The sequence below is a fragment of the Carica papaya genome, chromosome 9 (genome assembly GCF_054855325.1).
Source record: "Carica papaya isolate Zhongbai chromosome 9, ASM5485532v1, whole genome shotgun sequence".
Lineage (NCBI taxonomy): Eukaryota > Viridiplantae > Streptophyta > Magnoliopsida > Brassicales > Caricaceae > Carica > Carica papaya.
Window position 1 is genome coordinate 3,334,033 of NC_142317.1, and position 22,176 is coordinate 3,356,208.

General features: G+C 33.1%; 4 protein-coding genes and 1 long non-coding RNA gene across 11 annotated transcripts; 2 read left to right on the forward strand and 3 right to left on the reverse strand.

The window, feature by feature from the left end:
* The first annotated feature begins 2,815 nt into the window (after positions 1–2,815).
* LOC148239735 (uncharacterized) lies at positions 2,816–4,179 on the forward strand. Its single transcript, XR_015816448.1, has 2 exons — positions 2,816–3,241; positions 3,661–4,179. It is a non-coding gene; the product is annotated as an uncharacterized LOC148239735 (long non-coding RNA).
* Positions 4,180–4,462: 283 nt separating this feature from the next.
* On the reverse strand, positions 4,463–7,247 carry LOC110823455 (uncharacterized). The gene is made up of 6 exons (XM_022053843.2): positions 7,145–7,247; positions 6,863–6,993; positions 6,362–6,516; positions 5,705–5,791; positions 5,466–5,624; positions 4,463–4,692 (listed from the first exon to the last, which is right to left on the reverse strand). Exons 1-6 carry the CDS (start codon positions 7,225–7,227, stop codon positions 4,594–4,596), a joined length of 714 nt encoding a protein of 237 aa, XP_021909535.2. The 5' UTR covers positions 7,228–7,247; the 3' UTR covers positions 4,463–4,593.
* Positions 7,248–9,457: 2,210 nt separating this feature from the next.
* On the forward strand, positions 9,458–10,471 carry LOC110823452 (DUF4228 domain protein). Its single transcript, XM_022053835.2, has one exon. It carries the CDS (start codon positions 9,796–9,798, stop codon positions 10,327–10,329), a length of 534 nt encoding a protein of 177 aa, XP_021909527.1. The 5' UTR covers positions 9,458–9,795; the 3' UTR covers positions 10,330–10,471.
* Positions 10,472–11,238: 767 nt separating this feature from the next.
* LOC110823334 (uncharacterized protein At3g17950) lies at positions 11,239–12,592 on the reverse strand. Its single transcript, XM_022053693.2, has 2 exons — positions 12,166–12,592; positions 11,239–12,034 (listed from the first exon to the last, which is right to left on the reverse strand). Exons 1-2 carry the CDS (start codon positions 12,247–12,249, stop codon positions 11,528–11,530), a joined length of 591 nt encoding a protein of 196 aa, XP_021909385.1. The 5' UTR covers positions 12,250–12,592; the 3' UTR covers positions 11,239–11,527.
* Positions 12,593–14,227: 1,635 nt separating this feature from the next.
* Positions 14,228–19,123, reverse strand: LOC110823303 (nuclease). 7 transcript variants are annotated; one of them, XR_015816440.1, is made up of 7 exons: positions 18,894–19,123; positions 18,669–18,744; positions 16,067–16,521; positions 15,736–15,961; positions 15,065–15,600; positions 14,766–14,836; positions 14,228–14,670 (listed from the first exon to the last, which is right to left on the reverse strand). XR_015816440.1 is itself a non-coding variant. In XM_088211684.1 (6 exons), the coding sequence occupies exons 3-5, from the start codon at positions 16,505–16,507 to the stop codon at positions 15,092–15,094; spliced, it is 1,176 nt and encodes a 391-aa protein (XP_088067810.1). In that variant the 5' UTR covers positions 16,508–16,521; positions 18,669–18,744; positions 18,894–19,123; the 3' UTR covers positions 14,228–14,836; positions 15,065–15,091. The 7 variants fall into 7 exon arrangements, 5 of the variants coding, with proteins under 5 accessions (XP_088067810.1, XP_088067809.1, XP_088067808.1 ...); XR_015816439.1 differs by having other exon boundaries at positions 14,766–14,844; XM_088211684.1 differs by having other exon boundaries at positions 14,228–14,836.
* Positions 19,124–22,176: the final 3,053 nt, after the last annotated feature.

Below are 22,176 nucleotides of genomic sequence, written 5' to 3' on the forward strand. Positions count from 1 at the left end.
ATCAAAATAAATACTTTAGTTTAATATTATTTTAAATTATTTATCGTTATATATGTATAAATATATACGAAAAATTAAAATTCATTATATCTTTATTGATATGTTGATGAATAATTAAGTTACCTTATAGTAAAATTTATTGATTCATGTATTAAAATGAATAATTACGCATATGGATAAGGGTGATGCATGATTTCTTTAAATGTCTTGACCACAGGCCTCTTCATCTATGAATACATGTTCTATACTTCATATAATAATAAAATTGATAAATATCAATAATATATTTTTTATTATTTTAGATTTAAAAATTGAATGAAAAATATTATATACGTGTATATGAATATTAACTTTTTAGATTATATGAGATACATATATATATCATTAAGTTTAATGTATCATAGTCAAATTTTCAAAAGCTATTATCCTTTCAATGAATCTCAAACTTCCTTTTAAGCATTCATCATTTTAAGCTCTCTTTTTTTTTTTTCTATTTTTCTTTTATTATATTTAGATCATTATTTTTATTTATAACATTAATCGAAAAAATATAACTTATGATAATTAATTACAATAATAGATTAACATTTATATATAAAGTTGGACATTAGTGTTACGGCATAGCCTAACAAATTAGCATATTTTGATTAATATTTTAAATTTAATTTAATATTTTTTTGGGAAAAAACTCCTATTTAAATTTAACATCATATCATTAATTACATCTTAGTGTCTATATTTATATAAAAAAATTATAATGTGTTAATTATATAATTTATTGAAATTTATTATTAGCATTGAAGACCTAACATCAAACAATTTGAATATTATTAAAATATATTTATGTACAAAGTATAAATATTTACATTGCATCTTGATTCAATCGACATTCACTTCATGACGAATTAATAATTCGATTTCCCATGTTAAGTTTAATATGTACATATAATTAAAAAATATATAATTTATTGAATTTTGAGTTACAATTAGATTATCTTAAATTCTTATGTGTGAAAAAATTCATATAATTGAAAAATTAAGCATTGAATTTTCTGTTATAAAAAATTAAAATAAAAAAGTAACATAACAAAAGTACCAAATGTCTAATTATGCATGTTAAACACTAATATAAGATATTATATTCCCGAATTAATCAAGAACTAAGTACGAATTAAACCAAACATCATTTTATGATTGTTTTAATTTTTATTATATAAATTAATTTTTTTAAATTAAAAAAGAAAAATTATCTGTTAACGTCACGTTTTAATTATTTTGCGGTGGTATAATTATCACATGATACGTATTTATTAATTTAATAATTTTATAATTATGTAAAATAAAATTATTAATTAAAAATAACAATTTATTATGATTATACGAAAATGTAAGTTCATTCATAATCTTGGTGCCGGATCGTGTATATCATTATGATTATTCATTATTATATGTGAATAAAAAAATTAAATTATGGCAACTTGGTTTTTAACCCAAATTAAAGTTGCTTAAGGAAGTTAATATATTCAATGAATATTATTATTAATTCTCGAAATTACGATGGACATGAGTGGAAAGATGTTTAAGATGGCTTCTGATTTTAATTAATATACGACATATTATATACTCATGTTGATTATTGAATTTGTTATGAACTATTTTTATTTAAAATAATAGTGAATTGATAAAAAATTAAATTTATAATATAGTTATAAGTTAAAGTAAAACTAAAATTAAATTTAAAGTGCATTACTTTAATTATACACAAAATTAATTTTGTGTTTAAAAAAATAATATAAGAATGAAGATTTATAAGATAAGAACAAAGTATGATATTGTGTTAAAACATATTTTTCAAATTTAAATATTGTACATATATATTTATATATTGACAAATATATATGTAATTTTTTTTTTAAAATTAAAAGTATTCTAGTTGTCTTATTAATGAAGGGAAAGAGATAACACCCACATCAAATTACTAGAATTTCTTTGCATTTAAATTATTTTCCTTCTATTTTTATATTTAAAATTTACTTTAAGAATACAAATATGATATATATATATATATATGTATATCTTTAATATAATAAAATAGATAGAGAACTCCAATGTAAAGGAAGGATTTAAATGTGTCCAAAATTTTCCTTTGTAAGTAAATAATACTTTTTTATGTTAGATGCAAAGATGAATAGCTTAATGGATACGACCAAAACATTACGTGTTAAGGATTACTTTTTCTTAATGTTGTCTACTTCTACACAAGTTTGAATTACTTGTATAAGTCAGTTTTCTTCCGTATGAAGAAAAATAAAATTCAATTTACGCCATTTAAAATAATAATAATTGATTTAATTTATAAAGAATAAAATAGATCTAAAACTTAAATTAAATAAAACCAACATGCTCGTATCAAATTAAATAAATTTAAATTTGAATCGGAAGCGTACTTGAATTTATAATGAAAGAGAACAACATGTCCTATAATTTATATTCTAAAATTAGCACATAATCATTTAGAGTTAATCACGATAGAATTTTTAAAGATTTTGTTTTCAACTTTGACTCGTATTTTTTATTTAAATTATTTATTATTACAAAATATTGAAAAATTTAAGCAGATAAATAAATTAGTCTTTAACAATTATAAAATTGTTCGTTTTTTAATTTTGATATTTTGAATTAGCTAATTATTTAAATATATATCTTTAACGTTGTTATGTAGGCACAAATGATAAATTGAGAATGAAAACTCTACTTTAAAAAATATGAAAAAACTTAAAAAACAAATATATATATATATATATATATATTTGTTTAATATCATGCAGACAAGGAACAAAAAACAGAGAATAAAAAAGAGCAAATCCAGCAAATTGATCTTTAGAAATAAGCTGGATTTGGTGACTAACTAACCATCCAGAAGGATTAGTAATAATCTGCAGAGGGAATAATTTAAAGCAGATCATGTGCCCGGACCACCTTTAAGAAGGAAGATAGATTTAACAGAAGCCAACTCCAATAACAATGTCAAGCTCTACAGGATCTCCTACACTTTCTCCTCATATAGCTCTCTTCTCAGCTGCAGAAATGGGCAGCCAATTACTTTACTTCAACTTGCTCCCACGACTGCAGTTTGTTAAAGGTGATCCCTGCAAACCCAACTGTTCTATTGGAAGAGTCCATATACATATCCTACTTCCTTTCAATGCACCCAGAGATCAAGAATCTTTTTCTTCCCCAAGTAATCACTTCTTACCCTTTCAACAAAAACATTGTATCCATTTGATCTCTAATTCGATGCTATTAGCCCTTCTGTCCACCTTTTCCATCCTTTACTTTCTTCTCTGTCTCCACCTTTTTGCATAATCTTTTCTCACTTGGTAGTGGCTACTGGTCATAATCTAATTGCTTATGGTCTTAGCATCCCCTACTATGTTGTTTTAAAAAAAAATTTGAAGGTGCTCCCGGAGCAAAGATAGTTGGAATACAATGTGATTATTTAATTTAATTTTTTCATAGATTTTAATAAAAATTTGAAATTAACTAGTCATTTACAAGGTCTTCTAACTGATTTGTACTTTAGAAACACTTCATAATTATCTTGTCTACTACTATTGTTTCCGATTCCATCTTCTCACCAACTATTGTTTCCGATGCCAGTGCTCTAGCAGGAGCTAAAGGAGTTTTAATAAATACCTTCAACTGGTTTGAGCTGGACACACTAGCTGCTCTGAACAATGTGAGAGTCGAAAGTCACCATCAATTGGGCCATTTGGAATTATACGAGGTTGAGAAGGATGAGAGCAACTGCCTGCCATGGCTGGGCAACTAACCAGCATAATATGTGGCTCAACTTCAGAAGCAAAACTGCTACCTCCGAGTATTAAATAAGATATCTGGCAAATGGGTGAAAAAGAGGTGGATATAGATTTCTGTGGGTCCTTAAGGCTAAGAGGGAGGATCTGAAAGACGGCTAGGTGTCCAATTTTTTGAGAAATATGGTGGTGAAAGGGTGGTGAACCAAGAAGTGGTTCTGGCACATCCAGGTACTGGAGGATTTATTAAATCAGTTTGGATGGAACTCAGTGACAGAAGCAGCATAACAAGGGATTCCCATGCTGAGTGACTAAAGAGTAAAGGTGGAGATTGTGGAGAAGACAGGGCTGAAGACATGCGAAAGGAATCGGAGATGGGGTGTCAAGAGATTGAAGAAGGGACACAATATACAGGTAAAGCTTATTGAAAAAATGGAAGATGTGGCACTGAGGCGTACAGCAAGGAAAGTAGGCGAAGAAGGAAGAAAAGCTCAGGCAGCTGTTGGGACCTCTGAGAAGGTGATCCTGAAAGTCCTTGGGTTGCTAAGACAGAAGATCGAGTGACTATATATTTTATTAATTCATTTTCTGTGTACATGTCTATTTGGTCGGTGAAGGAAAGAAAAAATAAAATTGGAACAATGAAATAATGGAAACTGGAATTTTCTTACTCTGCATATATACAACTAAAGTGGGAATTTATAGAACTGTATTCATAGAAAGATTTTGCTATAATTACTATGTGAAATTTTAACCAAATATAAAGTCAAAGTGAACTTCAGTTAACCTGCTCACTACTGGATATGCTTCTCTTCTCTTCTTCAACCTGTTCAAGCAATGCTTCTAGCTCCGCTTCTGTTAAGCCCTCTAATCGCTTCTGTAAAACAGAAGTTAAGCACATTAGTCTCAAAGAACAAATAATAATGGAATTAAAACAACTCCACCGCAAGCTAAAAAAAGATCAGGAAAACAAAAATAAGACTCAATGCTAAGAAAAGATCAGGATCTCATTATCAATTTTATCCCTATTGTCCCTTTTATATTTTCCTTATTTGAATCATCCCACCATACAGTGCCCTATACTTCACACCATCGGGTCTTTAGGGGGTGAAAGTGATCTCTTTTGACCACATTTTTCAATATCACTAGGGAGATGCACAGCTTTTGTTAAGAATTCATGTTAAGCAGAGTGCACTACTGACATGGCCTTTGGTGCAAAAACAACTACTGACACGGCCTTTTACTTTTTTTTCTTAATTCAAATCTTTTTTGACCACTTTCACCTATTATGAAATTGATCCAAGCAGAGAAATTACAGTGAGAACTGATTTAAAAAGAAAATATCATAAAGAGAATTTAGAAAAGAATGCAGTTTGTGGCATTAAACCAGCTTTCACAAACTCCATTTTCCATTAGATTAAATGCAAAAGAAGGCAACTATATCCTTGCTGATTGACCATTTTATAGTTATAGCAGGAAGACAACACATTTAGAAAAAAAAATAAAAAGTGGAAAACAAAATACACTTTCTTGGCGTTAACGAGAACTAATACCATGTGCATAATAGCTCCAACTTTCGCTCAGCAATATGGCGGGAGGAAAAAAGGAACAAAAGAAAAAAGTGAATAGAAAGATATAAGAATACTAGACCTCCATGACTTTGTTTTCATAATCACGTAGTTGTTGAGCATATGTCATTCCCTTGTTTGAGACTCTAAAAATGTATGTAGAAATCCACCCAACTGTGAGGCCCAAAACCATTACCAATTGAACTACATTCCCTGCTTGCAAAGGATCAACTCCAGCAAACTGCACCCCAGGAACATGTAAGAAGAATTACAAAAGTGGATGTGAAACATACAAATATTTACAAAAGAACATCAAGGTACCTCTAGTCCACTTTTCAAGCCAACCCCAAGAACTGTAACTCCAAGACCTATCAGTAAAACATCCTTCCTTGAATATCCAAAAGGTGTCTGAGCGAAAAGTAAGAGATGACTTAGCACTTGAGTCGATACAGAGAAGAACCAAGAGGACAACTTCAATTGAGGAATAACATTTAGGACTTCAGCCAATGTTTTCATGAGGACAAGAATAAAACAAGTAAAAACCCATCTCAAGATTCCATCCATAACATTTTCCCTAACTAGTCAGCTCTTGAGTCACTCTTTGGAATAAAATCTAGAGAGATATTTTCTTCAACGAGAGTGGTATGATGTGGCTTACAGCCTCCCCTATTATTGACATTATCAAAAACCTATTTGGCTATCAACCAAGAACATAACTCATTTAACCAGAATATGCAACAAATCACACATTTAAAAAATTTAAATGAATTGTGCACTTATCCTTTAGTTCAGGTGATAAAGGTGTAGGAGATAATAGAATCTGTAAAAGATTCAGTTTTACAATGCTAAAAAACAAAGAAATAATAATAATAATTAAAAAACATTAAAAAATTCAATGTAAATAAATCCAAAAAACCTTCATGTAATGCTGATAAAACAAACAAGCTACCGGGAAGTTACAGTTTATGTGATACATGCCTTGGTTTCATCAGAGGCATTCTCTTCACTGCCACTCGAGTTTGATGAATTGCTACATCTTGGAATAATGAAGATCACTTTCTTTTGCCTGTTGAATCCTCTTCTAAGAAAAGTAAGTGATTCCTTCCTATACATGTTTTGTGAAATGACTCTCCCTAAGCAATTAAGTAAAAGAATAATCAAACCCAAAACCTGAATGTCAGAACAAGAAAGTTTAAATTTGAGCATAAAAAAGCTCTAGAAAAGAAAAAAAATTCCTCTAATTCAATAAAATAATAGAATAATATTATTGGAAATTGCTAGTATAGAAAAACCAGACAGACCAATATAAAAAACCATTTGCTGGTTTACTTCCATGACAATAATTCATTTGCAAAGTGAACTTCTCAAAAAATTCATTCGAGGAAAAAATAAATAATATTATTCAGTTAATCTAAAATAGTCTAACACATAATTTGGAAAAATTAAAAGAAAAAAGAAAAAACAAAGAAAAACATTTACCTTTCCAGAAAGCACTCATAGCTTCCGAACCCATTTGGAAGAATGGAATAGCAGGAATACCCACCACTCCATTTTTGCATAACGTACTGCAACATAGATTTCCCTGATGGAGGGAGGCCATGTCGACTGTTCTGTTAAATTGGTGAAAATTACAGAAAAAATCATTCAATTAAGTGGAAGAGAACAAGAAATCCAATCAAACCAATATCAATTAAGTCGAATCATATTGAAATTCAAGTATAATTTGAACCAAAAAGCGGAAGAAATTCCCGGTAGCGGTACCTGGAACTGGAATGGGTTATCCGGTAGCAGCGAGTGGCTGACGCTGAGGCGCGTTCTCTGGAGTACAAAAAGCCAATAATCATCGGCCAAGAGGCTTTTCTACTTCCACGTGCGGTGCGCGTGACATTTTAAAATTTCCAATTTATAATTATTACAGTTATTTTACTAATAAAACATGGATTATTTAATTATTTTTTTAAAAAAAAAATCAGTTGTTGGTAAATAATTACTAATTTAACAAATAATTTATCTATATTCTCGTTCAAATTAAAAATTTCAATTTCAATACTTACTTAATACAAAATTCATATATATCATATCGTACTAAAAAAATTTATTGTACATTTTGTTGAAAAAAATATGTACTTTAATAATAATTTTAACATGTGTAATTAATTTAGTAGACCAACTTGTAATGTTGATTATTTTTTACAATAAGATATCTACTTAGGTCCAAAATTTCAAGGACTTAATAATTTGTCCTAATTTATAATATGATTTATTTATATATTTAATTGTAAAATTACAAAAAAAAAATTCATTTTCAAAAATTAAAATTTTTAATTTTAATATATTGTATATATTTAGGAGAGGCAGAAAGATTGGATGTTAGTTGGAGGGGAATCAACTTTGAAGTGTTTGCTTGCCAGCTAACTTTAATCCCTGGATTAAGTTTTGATGATAAAACTACTCCAACAACCAAACAAGCTTCTAATTTAATTAAACCAACAGTCTTCTGCACTTTAAGACTAACACAAAACCCAAACAGACCCAATCATTTGGGGAAACCCTACTTACATATTCTTTATGCTCAAGCAATTCCTAATATTCTCCCTTTTTCTTTTTTTTCTTTAATGTTATACCAATCTTTTTTGGATTACCAGTTTGATTTCTTTAATTGGGTTAATGATCCAATAATTTTTGTTGTGTATTTGAAATTTTATTTTTCGATTACTATTGTTCGTAAGAATTAAATAAAAAATTGTTAAAGATCGTAGAAACTAAAATAACATCATTGAATTTTTTCGTATATTATATTAATTATATTACGTATAAACATTAGTTATAACACAATATTATAATACTAATACATAAAAATATACAATTCAACTCGAATTTAGGAAAATCACAAATCAAACGACTAAACACCAAAAATTTCTTATGAAATTTGTCATACAGCAGTTATGACTAAAGCTTCATTAGTCAATTAACCCAAACCTAAACTTAATTAATTATACCCACCCACCAAGCACAGTTCTAAATTTGTTTTTTTGCTGCTCTTCTTCTTTTAATTTTCTTTTCAGTACTAAGTTGAGAATTGTCTGTTGAAAACGACTTTGATTAAAATAAATTTGTATTAATGACTTTGAATTAGAATGATTAAAAAAAAAAATTATCTTATTCACATTATATTTCAAATTCGTATTGTGTGAAATTTAAAATCTGAACCAAATCAAACTTAATGTATTGCATATAAATAGATCATAATCTTGGTTGGTATCGACTATAATAAACAAATATATATATATACACAGAGAGAGAGAGAGAGAGAGAGATATATATATATATATATATGAATACCCATGAATGCATATATATTTCTGTTTCCTGCTGTGTATTCATACAGATAATTAATTAATTGATTAATATATATATATATATATGTGTGTGTGTGTAAAGATTGTATTACATATGGAGTTAGGTGACCAGCTAATGGGAATAATATGGAGGAGAATAGCTTGTTACCATCTCCAATCATTAGTCTGGTGGTGTCGTTTTGTGAGGTCTGATACATTCCCAACTCTCTCCCTCCATCCCTCACCATGTGCTCCCCTTTTCCTTAATTAACATATTTAAACATTTAATAAAGGACTAAACCCCATTTTTTTAATACTAATTGCATTAGAAATGTTATTCTCACCCTCAATACCCTTTCATTTTTCGTGCAACCTGAGTTAATTAATATAATCCTCCTACTTTACTCTTTTAATTTTTTTTTTAAAAAACTATAATCACGTATATTCTGTTAATTAAGTGATGCCTATTAATTATGATACAATTCATATGTATTAAATAGATATAGAAATAACCAGTTTAAATTAAATTTTTATAAATTTTCATAAAACGAGAGAGGCAGTAACAATATCTTGTTAAAAATTTATTATTTTAATATTTTTATTAATAAATTAAAAAATAAAAAATTATTAAATTAATCTTTAAAACTTAATATTATCGTTATAATTTTTGTCTCTTTTCTAAACATCTAATTTTTCTTTTTTATTTTTTAAATTAAAAATTAAATTATAACCAACCTCCTTGTAGATCTCCATTAATTACCACATTTCAGGGTGCATGGAAAATGCATGCACCAACGTGTCCGGTATACAGCAGTGGTGGTATTGTTGAATATTGAGAAACAGACGACAATGGACCCCTCTCTTTCTCTGAGTCCCATCTACCAACACCCATGAATAAATTCATCAGCACATCACCCTTCCCATATCTCCCCTAACCCTTTCCTTCCTCACTTTCATCCACAAACACCAATATATACATGTATACATATGTTCAGAGACCAGAAATACTAAACCTATACAAACAACACCTTGATTTTATCTCTCATCGTCTCCGTCTCTGCGTCTCTTGAAATAATGGGTAATGTAGCATCTTGTGCTCCTTCAATAATCTCAAATGGAGTGATCAAAGTCTTGCCCTTTAATGGCGGAACTCTGCAAATCTACACAAAACCAGTTAAAGCAGGGGAAGTGATGGTGGAAAACCCAGGAGAGTTTGTGTGTGATTCGAGTAGTTTGAAAGTAGGGCAGAGGATTCATGGGTTATCAGCAGAGGAGGAGCTGGAAAGGAGACAGCTCTATTTTCTTCTTCCCATGGAGCTTCTCTACTCGGTGCTGACTCACGAGGAACTGAGTTCACTCAGTTGTAAATCTACAAAGGCTCTGAAACAGGCAACCACGGGTCAGTACTCAAATAATTTTGGGAAGATTTTTCCAGTTCTTTCTGAGTTCTGTATTTTCCCGTCGGAGCCCAAGACTTCCGATCATCATGAGGATGATGATAATAAGAATTATGGTTCAGGAAGTGGTGAAAATCTTGAAAGATTTTCCAAGCAAAGATCGTGGAAACCTGCGTTGGAAACCATTGTTGAAACTCCATGTAGGCATTAATCAGATCAAAGCAACAGAGTTTTTCTCTTCTTTCTTAAATTTGTTATTATTATTATTATTGTAAGTGATAGAGTGGGAGCTGGAGGTTACTTACATAATTTTCTCTGCTTGATTAATTCAGATTAATTAGTGCTGCTGTGAATTTGTATGTCTCCATGATCTGATCTGGTAACTTGGCAGATTTCCATGACCATTATCATTTTACTAGGCAATTATAAAAAGGGTTTTCTGGGATTTCTATAATCGAATAGTTGTTATATAGTTTAGGATCATAAATGAATTGTATTTAATAATAATTATAACTATTCTCTTTTCAAATTACATGTTAATGGGTGATACGTAGATGTCTCAATGCATATATAAAGAAAGGCCGAGTAATTCATAATATAAAGCCAGCATTTTTGGCGGATCTGATGCCTTTATATATTCCCCTTGTCCCAATCCCTTTATGGGTCCTCCATAACCATTCATCAGTTTACATGTTTGATAATATTAACTTACATGCACTGTGAAATATGTTGTATTATGTATAAATTAATTTATTTTGCGGGTGTATTGTAAATTGTCGGTATCTAATTTATAACATTTAATTAAGTAAGATAACGATTAAACCCTTTTGGAAAAAAAAAAGAAGATTTTGTAAAGGATAAATTTTCTAATTGGAGTAATTAAATTGGGTTCAAAAACTATACTTTAATAAAAAAAAAAAAAAACCATATTAAATTTTAAAAAAATATTACATCCCTTCTGCTTAAACTAAGTCAAGATTTAGAAATTTTTTATGGGGAATTGCTCCAAAAATGGTACAAAACTCAAGGGTTCAAATTATGTTGAAGGGTAAAAGAAAATGAAATATAGTGTATGTAAATGCCAGAATCATAGTTATGATTATATATATTATTGCAAATGTAGGAAAGTAATTATATTATTCTTATAATACAATACCATTAAAAGGAAATATTTTTAGATACCAATAATCAAATTTGAGAGGATCAGAAAGCAACTCGACATAGAAGAAGACAATCAATCACAATAGGACAGAACCAGGCTTCTTTTAAATACATAATACCAAAACTATATTACTAATTGACAAATAAATTAATTTAAAATTAATTAATTACCAGCCAATAGATAATTAAGGAATTAATAGATTATTATGTAAAAATAAAATAGAAAATTAAATGAAGGCACCTGAATTTTAACCTACGCACCCACTGCAGATCCTGCCGAGAGAAACCGGGAACCGACAGAGCGCCCCAGCTGTGGAGTTATCTTCCTCCACGTCAGCGACGGCCGGAGGCAGGACTCTTCCGTCGGCGAACAAAACGCGTCCGTCACTGGATCGCTGCTGGCTCACCATGACGCTCTCCAGCTCCGCCGCAGCTCCGAACAATGCCCCGTCCCCGAACCTCCGCTCCACTTCCAGATACTCTCCGAGCGAAGCTGGCTTCCCGTCTCCCCCATCCCTGCAGAGCCGCCACCACTTTCTCCGTCGCCGCTCCGCCACAGCTGCCGCTGCAGCCGTATTAGCCGCCAGGCCCCTTTTCTTCCTGCTGTTGGGCTTAACGCGGGAGACGGAGACGGCAGGGGAGGCGCGGGCGTCGCGGTTTTGCTGCGAGTTGGCCCTGAATGTAATGGCGGGGAAGCTCACACCCATTAGGGTTCCCAATGTCGTGCTTCGATCATGGAAGAATGACCCTGTCGACTGCCACCCAGCATCGACCCAATGAAAATAAATAAATTTTGAAAGGACACACCAAATGGGTGTCCGGAAAAAGCAGCAATTTGAAGAAAAATTTGAAAAATACTTGAAGAAGAACACGTTTGATTACTAACCTCAGTGTCAAGATCGGAAGAAGAAACGGATGAGATGGTAGGGGAAGAGGGTGGAGGGAGCAAATCGTTGACTGGATCTAGCATTTTTATTGAATCCTTAGCCGAACCAATTCAACTCCCTGACTCTTTCTATTTAAGGGGAAGAGAGAGAGGAGGAGAGAGAATATAAAAATGGGATTCATCAGTTACTAGTGCCTCATTACTGAAAAAGAAGGGTTTGATTGAATGGCAGGGGAGGGAGATGGTGATGGTTTCCTCTGAGGATTGTGTTTGGAATGATTAATGGTTGATGCTGTGTGCTGTGTGTCTCTCTTCTTTTTCTTTAGCTTTTTCAGGCTCAATTGTCCATTGAATGTGCAATTTAAAAGCTTTTTTGAAAAAAAGAAGCTGTTTATTTTGTTTTCTTTTTCTTTGCAAGGGATCTGTCTGGATTATATAATATCCATATCCATATCCATATCCATTTAAATCTTCATTGTAAATTTTGTCATGAATTCAAAGTTCACAAATTTTTGAATCTAATAATTTAATATACTCAAGGAGTGAAGTCATCACTCTCATGTGAATATACATATTAATTTTTTTCCCAAAAAGGTACTACAAAAAAACAAAAGGATTTAATAGTTTTTTCTTCTTTTTGTTAAGAAACAAACTGTACTTTCAACAGTGAAATTAAAATACTGACGTTACGGTTTCATCTGAGGTCAAATGAGTGAGATTTTTAACGTGTAGAGGGTAAATATATATATATATATACACACACACACACACACACATATATAATGATGTTTTATTGTAGAGGGCATACATGGCATGGCATGGCAAGAAATATTATATAAATTATATTGAAAATTAATACAAAAATATAGCTGAAACCCAGTTTATTAAGCCTGGTGGGCAAAGCAGAGTTGAACCCGTGGTGGGTTATTTTTAATGTTTTTGAATGACAAATTTAATTTTTGTTTATTTAGAAAAATATCAACAAGTTTATGGCTCATATGTTTTCATAATAATGTTCTTAAAATTATTTAACGTGTATTTGACGTCAAGAAAACTTCAAAAAAAGTTTAATTTTCTAATGAAGTTTACTTAATTTTTTAATGGAAAACAATTAAAATTACTACAGAGAGAAAGAATGATAGGATCATAATTATTATTTTTATAAGGAGTATAGTGGTAAAAGGCAAATAGTCTAAGTGGTTGGGAGCTGTTGGCTTAAAGCTTTCAAAAAAGACTGGTCATTCAGAGTTTCTTATCTTGGGTTAAAAGCTCTGACAGACAAGTCATTTTCTACGTTTATCCAAACAATTTAAGCATCTTTAACCAGGAAAGTAAACAAATTACAATTCAAACACCGTGTTTGAATTGAGTTAAGAGTTTCTAGTATTTTAGTGCATAGAGCTTAATAGTCGTATTAAGCTCATAGCAATTGAAGTAGAAAAAGTGTTTGATGCTTGACTTCTATTTTGGTTTTTATACTTGACTTCTATTAAGCTATTGAATGTTAGTCAAATGAGAACCTCAAAGTGAAAAAAAATGGTACAAGTAATTAGAATTTATACAAGTGTAATATTTATTTTGATTTCAGACGTTTTGATCAAAAGCAATACTGTAAATGGTGAAAGGAGTCTTTAATTTTTCATTAAAGGTTTTTCAAAAGATTTAGTGTTAGGAACTTATGTTTTTGCTTTATAATTTTTAATGTCATTCAATCGGATGAATGATAGGTTTTACTTTAGGAATCTCTTATTTTTGTGATTCCTTTACTTGGGAGGAATTATTTTACCCAACAATGAATGATATGTTTTTCATCGATTCGGAAAATGAGTTCATTCCATTCCGGTGCAAAAACTAACTCAAAAATATCTTAAACTGCTAAAAAAACATAATTTATTTCGTTGCTGTTGCGTAATCTTAATCTGTTGATAGTGAAATTTTTGATTTCCAAGTTTTAAGTAAGAGTCAAATTCTCACCACCATAAAAAGATAGTAATATAAAATGATGGTAGTAATACCAACTCTATAAATTATATTCTAATTATATATTATGAGAATTATTAAGTTAGAAATTATGAAAAAGTTAAACCGAACCCTCAAAAACTTATAAACTAAGCCATCTTCATCAATAAACATAAACTGTTCAACTGATCAGAAAAAAAGGTACGAGGAATGATTCAGTCGCTTCTGAAACAGTACATATTTGATCAAAACAATTGAATTGTAAAAACGCAAACGTACCATGTATAGCCCGGCAATAGAATTGTCTCCTTTTTTATCAGATGCAACAGTGGCAAGTTTTGCTGTGTGCAATACAATCTTATGAGTTTCAAAATCAATCTCTGCTCCAAGTATCCAACAGTCAGCAAACCAATTGACAGATTGAAAGATGAGGGAGACAGAGACACTCCACTAATTTCATAACCAGTATCACCGCACTACATATCGCACCAATGTATATTATTATTGCTCCTTCAATCTCTTCAAGAAGACAATGCAACTTCCAATCTGAGGGGAAAAAAAGGTAAACCAATCCGAGGATCAAGCAATACGTGAAAATAAACACATCACCATATTGTAAAGTACTGAGTTATTAACCCAACCTCTTAGAGCAGTTTGCAATTAGGATCCTGCCTCTTCCAGTGTTTTCCATACTTGATCATGAGCTGGCATCCTGTGATTCTACCGCTCAAGAGAATTGAGCTAAAAGCATGAGAGCAGGTATATATTTCTCTGACTACAAACAATTGCTTATAAAACATTGCTGAAAGCCGTGACCATAAATATAAACTAAGAGAATATATTTCTTTCTAAAGTTGGACTGCCAATATACATTGTCTAATCAAGACCATGGAAAACCTTTACAAAGTTACTGATCTTGAAAAAGTTTTTCAAACCTAACCTGAAACTGATACCACAGATAATCCATCTACATGGTTGAAAAATCACGTATATAATCATCCCACATTTCAGAAGCAATATCATCACGCAACTGCAAACTATGCAGTAGCTGCTCTTCCTCATAGGCCATATTTACTCCCTGTGCCTCGGTGTGCATCATTGACTGCTCTGCTTCCAATGGATGCAACGACTCTTCCATCTCTAGTGCAGTTTCTTGTTCATATGTTCGAAAGAGTAAATCATCTGGATTCTCCTTTCGGATAAAATTGTGAATGGCACATGTTGCAACAACCAATTTCACCTGTGTCTGTAAGGGGTATGGAGGAGCTGACATTAAAATAGGGAATCGTTCCTTTAAAGCCCCAAATATACGATCAGTGGTTTTATGTAACAATGAATGCCGCTGATTAAATAGCTCCCTGGAATCTTGTGGCTGAAAACCACTGGGGAATTCTTGCGAGCAATATGGGACACCTTGATATGGAGCAATGAAACTCGGCATATTTGCAAAGTTGTCATCCACAAGGTAGTATTTTCCTGCAATGTAGGAAATTCACCAGATAATGAGATCAAGGACTTGAAAGCAATGACTAAGATCCCATTTCTTGGTACAAAGAATTTTTATGAACAAACAGCTTCTTAGCAAGTAATGCCATACAAGGTGCAAAGTACCTTCAGGGACTGGCATTCTGTTACGCCTAGTAATCGCAGAATTTAAAACTTGCAGATCCGATGCTGAGCCTTCCCAGCCTGCTAGAACATAATGGAACTTGAGATCGAATGAGCATGCTGCCAGGACATTTTGTGAGAGTAACCCATTCTTGTTACGGAAAGGTCCTTGCTCATCCACGCCCACCATCACTGGAATGTGTATACCATCAACAGCTCCAACACAGTCCTAGTAGAGAATAATCAAACAAAAGAAATCAGAAAACTTGAGAAAAGAGAATAAAAGAAAAGAAAAAGTCACCTAAAAGTTAGCGGAACTAAACTACAAGAATACCCTAAAGTATGGAAAAAATCGAGGATCTTCTAAGATTTCTGGCGGAATCACAGGTCCCGGTGGCTGGAAGAAGTCTAAGGAAATCGCCACAATTGCATTTAAGACATTGTTGAAGTGGCGACTAATTGTTTCTCCCGAATATTTAAACAACTCTTGGACAGCTCGAGTCCGCAGGTTATGACCAATTATGAACAAGAATATGGCTATTTGCTCCTCAATTTTGATTCGATTTGTATGACGTAGCAAGCCTTTGCCTTGTAGAAGATCACACAACTTGTAGAATACTGGCTTGTCCATGCGAAAATTTTCAAAACAACGTTCATTTTGACCATTAAGCACTTCATCTACGAATTTTGTACCATTAGATGCTACATTATGAGCCAGTTCCTTTGGTATATAGCTTCCATAAGCTCCATCTCTCTCATCATCAGAACTCTCCATAAAAAGATCAACTTCTGCAGTCAATAATGAAAATATCAAATATTGGGTGCTTAGAAGTTAGAACAATACAAACCCAATTGTTATTAAAAAGGAGAGAAGCCAAAAACAGTTGGAAGCCTCCGGACCCACTTAACATAAAGAAAATTCTTTAAGAAAGAAAAATATATTGTAAGAGAGTTAATACTGTAAAAGATTTTGAGTCCTGCCTTTCTCATAAGGGTTGATATTCAACTTAGGCATCCGACCTTCTTTTAAAAAATTTAAGAATCGAGAATAATTAATTAATAATTCATGCTCCACAAGAAGAAGTTAGGCATTTAAGTGTGAAAGGAGACAAAGCATAGACAATCACATTCTATTCTCCTATTGGATGCGACGGAAAACAAGATTCTTGCTATTAAAAATTCAGCCATTATTTTTCCTTGATCTCCATCATAAATGTTTAACCAAATGCAGTAGAATCGACAAGGCCCCACCTCAAGCCAAAGAGGTTATAAGGCCCCACCCCAAGCCAACAGATCTTATGGATCTCCAATTCAAGCCGACAGATGTCACAAATTCCCACTCCAATCCAAGACATCTGCATGCACAGTTAATGGCTTGCATGGTATTCAGCACCCTTACAGATAAAAGAATCGCAAAAACATCTGTCTTTCGGAAAAAAAAGGGCTCCATCAACTCTTTGCTAAATAAAAATAAATCTCTCTCTAATTTATACATCTATTAACTGGTATTTGAACCCAGGGGATTTCGAGATGACAGCAACATCCTACAAATTAGATTGGATTATGAAGTTCATTATGGGAAAAAATTGATTATTTACCAATACATATAGCACAAAATAAGTCAATTGAAAATCTAACCCTAGAGGGGTATCGTAAAAACAAATAACTGAAGAAAAAGTAAGATATACCACTGCCTAACCATATCTGAATTGGATGTCTTTCAGCTTTTTGTTTATGGTGTTGGCTCACATAAGGTTTTAAGAAACAAAGAATAAGCAATGGTCTAATGCTATGAGGTCAATCATGTTTTCTTCATTAAGAACTGTGATGTTAAGCTAACAAGAATCTCACAATCCCCAACAACCCAAGCAGTAGATTTCAACTGAAAAAACTTGCATCCAGAAATTTTGTATATAACATGTGTACTATTTAACAGAAAACAGTTTGGAAGGAAAAAGTAATTAGATGGCCAAGGGAGGAGGTGCCTGGATTGAAGAAATGACCAGATTAGTTATGTTCATCGTAAACATTCCCAGAAGACAACAGCTATCTAACTCCATCCCTATTAGTGTAAACCATTCAAAAGGATCCAATTTGATCCATTTCAAAAGATACCCCAGAAGAGTACACAAAAATCCCTTGAATCAGTTGGTAATTAAACATGTCCTATTTAACAGAAAACAGTTGGGAAGGAAAAAACAATTATATGGCCAAGGGAGACCATGCCTGGATTGAAGAAATGACCAGATGACTACTGGTGCTGCTCATCATAAACCTTCCCAAAAGCCAACAGTTATCTAACTCCCATCTCTATTGGTGATAAACCATTCCAAAGGATCCAATTTGATCCACTTTAAAAGATGCACCTTCCACCTTCTGACAGAAAGCAAGAACGTGGAGAAATGAAGAAGAAGAAATTACCTTTCAACCAAGGTTTAACTAGATCCTGCACTTAAATAGTATTTTATGCAAATTCTATTAACAGGAGAAGGGTATACCGCCCGACTAATGGAAAAAATCTTAACACCGGTATACTTCTCCACTAACTAATGCTGCAAAAGTTTCACTTGCCTCGTTACAACTACAAGTAAATCAAATGTTAAATCAGATTATCAGCATATTAGGCCCTAGATTTTTTTACTTTTGAAAAATGGGCGGGGGAAGAAGAACTCGCTCAACATGTTCACAACTTAAATAAGAATTTCCCGATCAAAAGTTCGGCTCCCAGGTATGTTTAGCAAGTGAGCTAAGAAACAATCACCGAAATTGGAAGCAACTAACATGAAGCTGTTTCTCGCGAAACATCCACAACCAGGAAAACGAAATCATCCGGAACAACGAAAACTAATGCACCATTAACAACTAAACCAACTTCATACTCTATAGCTATCTTCTGATAAGGAAGTAAACAATAGATGAACCCTTCTCTTTCGTACCCCGTAAAGAACGAAATAGGAGAGTAGCGCCAATCGAAAATGATACCGATAGTTCAAGTCTGGGTTCACAACTCACCTGCGGTAAAAACAAGTAGAAGCACTACACTGAAATCACCCAATTAAAACAATAATAGTCCAATCAGGAACTTCAATTCAATTTACCACATTTTCTAAGCAACGAAACATAATTGAACTTTCCGGTTCGATCAGAGTTCAAAAGCATACCTGAACCTAGTCTGCTCCGCTTCTTCACGGCGACGTCACTGTCGAGCGTCAAACGAGAGAGAAGAATGAAAGAGATAATTGATGATGGAGGAGGAGAATAGGGGTTTCGTCCTTTTATTATGAGATATTGACAAAGAAAACGAGGAGGAGGGAACCAAGAGTAACGTTCCCTCTGTAGAGACTATTTATGAACTGAACTCTCAGATTTTCTCCGCACCCGTTGGTGGTGACAGTTTTGAGAGCTTTTTATTATTTTTATTTTTTGTAAATTATTAAATCAATTCTCTTAGCATTTTTATAATTTAGCTTTAATATTTTTTTAGTTTTTTTTTTTTTTCAATTTTCTTAGTTTCAGATATATTGTCATTTTTTTAACAAAAAAATATATTATATTTGAACCACTTGATAAATATATCTGAAAAATAATTTTAATTAATTAATTAGATTAATAATTTAATATAAAAAATTGCAATAATATTTTTATTAATTTAATTAATTATTTAAATTAGTTTCAATATTTAAAAAAAAATTCAAACATGATGTTATAATTTTAATTTTTTACTAAAAATTATAAAATAGATATTTAAAATAAATCAAAATATTAAAAATTCAATTATAATAAAAAATATTTAAAATTAATTAAATAATTTATCATTTTCTTTCTACTCTATTGTCTTGTGATATATGCTAAATTTCATTACAGACATTTGATGCTCTATTGCAATGGTGTTTCCTAATTGATGGTTCTTTTTTTTAATCTGTCAATCTCCATGTTGCAAAAAAAAAATTATTATTTATGTTTTATCAATCTCTAATTTAAATAGAATTTTAAAAATTAAAAATATCTCTCCTTGTACGAAAAAATAATATTATTTTCAAAGTCTAGTATTAAATTAAGATATAATTTTAAATAACATAAAAATTATAATTAGTTTTTATTTGACACTTATTTATATGAATAAATTGTTTAACAATTAATTAAAGTTACTGATAATAAATTTTTTATATTACATTTGTAATGATCCGAAACTATAAAGCAAATAAACTATAAATTGAATTCAGAAGCAAAATAATAACGTTATGGTTTTGTAATAATTGGAAAGAAAGAAAATTAAAAAAAAGAAAAAAAAAAGAAAATTTGTATGTATGTATGGATGTATAGGTAGGGTGGGAATTTCAGGGGTGAAACAACGTCGTTTGGTGAAGAGGGGGAGGAAACGACGTCGTTTGGAGGAGGGGGGTGGAAAACGACGTCGTTTAGAGAAGTGGAGGAAGGAACAACGTCGTTTGGAGAAGGGAGAGGGATGGTTGGGATGAGGTGAGATGGACGGGCATGATGAGAGGCTGGTGGGGTATAAATAGGAGAAGGGAAAGAAAAAAAAAAAGAAAAAGGAAAGAAAAGAAAGAAAAGAGAGGAAAAGAAAGAAAAGAGAGGAAAAGAAAGAAAAAAGAGAAGAGAGAGATCGGGGGCGGGAAGAGAAGGTTCGAGAGAGAGAGAAAGAGAGGAGTTGGATTGGAGAGGAACAAGGAAAGTGAGTGAATAGGAAGGACGACCGGAACAGTGCGAGCTACGGGAGGAAGGAAGATGGAGATAGGAGGTACGGTAAAAATTTTGAGTTCTTGTATAGGTGCGGCGTGATTTCGAAATTTTGGTTTTAGGTTGAGAAATCTAGGTTTTAGTTAGTATGTGGAGTGACTGAACTGAGATGTAGAGATATGCGGTGTGGATTGCAGGTTAAACAATGGAGACGTTCACGGAGGAGGACGCGGGAAGAGAAAGGATGAAGACGTTGGAGAGTAGGAGAGGTCCATGGGAGAGAGTGGATGTTTTGTGTAAATTGAGTGTAAGCACATAGTGAAGGTCGCGGGAAGAGAGAGTGAACGAGGAGGTTGGTGAGTGTGTGAGATCCGGGATGACGAGGAGAGTTTATGTGAGTGCAAGCAGGGTGTGCGGAGGAAGCCGCGAGAGGAGAGAGAATGAAGAATGCATTTGGTGAGTGTTCCGTGAGAGGGACGAGTGTTGATGATGGTGACTATGTGAGTTGAGATGTTTTGTACAGGCCTTGGGAGGTAGAAGAAGAAGGGAAGCGGGGTGTGAGGTCCATGAGAGAGAGGAGAGTTCATGACTGTGTGATAGAGTGGGCTGTGGAAGAGGAGTTCGGTGTGTATGAAGAGATTCAGGTAAGGGAAGAGGCGCGGTATAACCGTAGGGAGATGTACGTATAGAAGGGGATGAGAGTGTAGATGCTAGAAATTGGGAAAGTAAAGGAGGGGCTTGTAAGGCGTGGTTTAAGGTGTAGGAGTAGGGGTGTGTTGGTAGTTGTGTGGTGTGAGTGTGTGGGTTGGATATAGGTTGGTATAGCTGTTGTAAATTTAAGGGTTGACGAGGGAACATTACCGGCATATGTGTGAAATGTTAGTGTATGTCATACAAGAAGATTTGTGTAGGGTTGGTATACTAGGTAAAGTGTAGTGACTAGAAACAAAAAAAAAATATAGGTAGGAAACGACGTCGTTTTAAAGAGGGAGAAAAACGACGTCGTTTTGGAAGGAAAAAAATGACGTCGTTTTGGGATGAAGGAAAACGACATCGTTTTGAGTAAGCTGGTAGGGTATAAAGAGAGGTCGGGAAAGGGAGAAGAGAAAAGAAAAAAAAAAGAGAAAATGAGAGAAGGAAGAGAGCGGGAAGGAGGAAAACAAGAAGGAAGGAAGGTTTCAGAAAGAGAGAGAAGAGAGTCAGAGCAGAGGGGAGCGATAAGTGAGAGGGAAGAAGGCCGCGGACGGACGACGATACCGGCAGAAGGAAGGAAGATGGAAACGGGAGGTACGGTGAAAATTTCAATTGTTTTGGTGTGGTGTGAGTTGTGAACTATTTACAGGTTGCGGAGTCCGTAGGTGGTGTGACGGAGCTGAGAGATGGAGGTAGGTAGTAGAGTGTGGGATTATTCCGCACATTCGCGGAGGAGGCCGTAGGAAGCGAGAGGATGGCGATGTTTGGGGCGTACGGGGAATCGTGGGGAGAATGGAGGTTGTGCGAGAAGCACAGAGTGAGGACCACTGAGAGGAAGAGTGAGTGAGAAATCTAGTGAGTGTGGGGGGGGGGGAAATCTGAGATGACAGGAAGAGTTATGTGCGTGAGTAGAGGCGCGGAGGGAGTCGCGAGCGGAAGGCGACGTATTCGGTGAGCGTCCAGTGGAAGGGGTGAGTGTAAGGATTGAGACGAAGTGAGTCGAGAGGTTTCTAATCGCCCTAGGGAGGCAAAAATATAAAGGAAGTGGGAGGA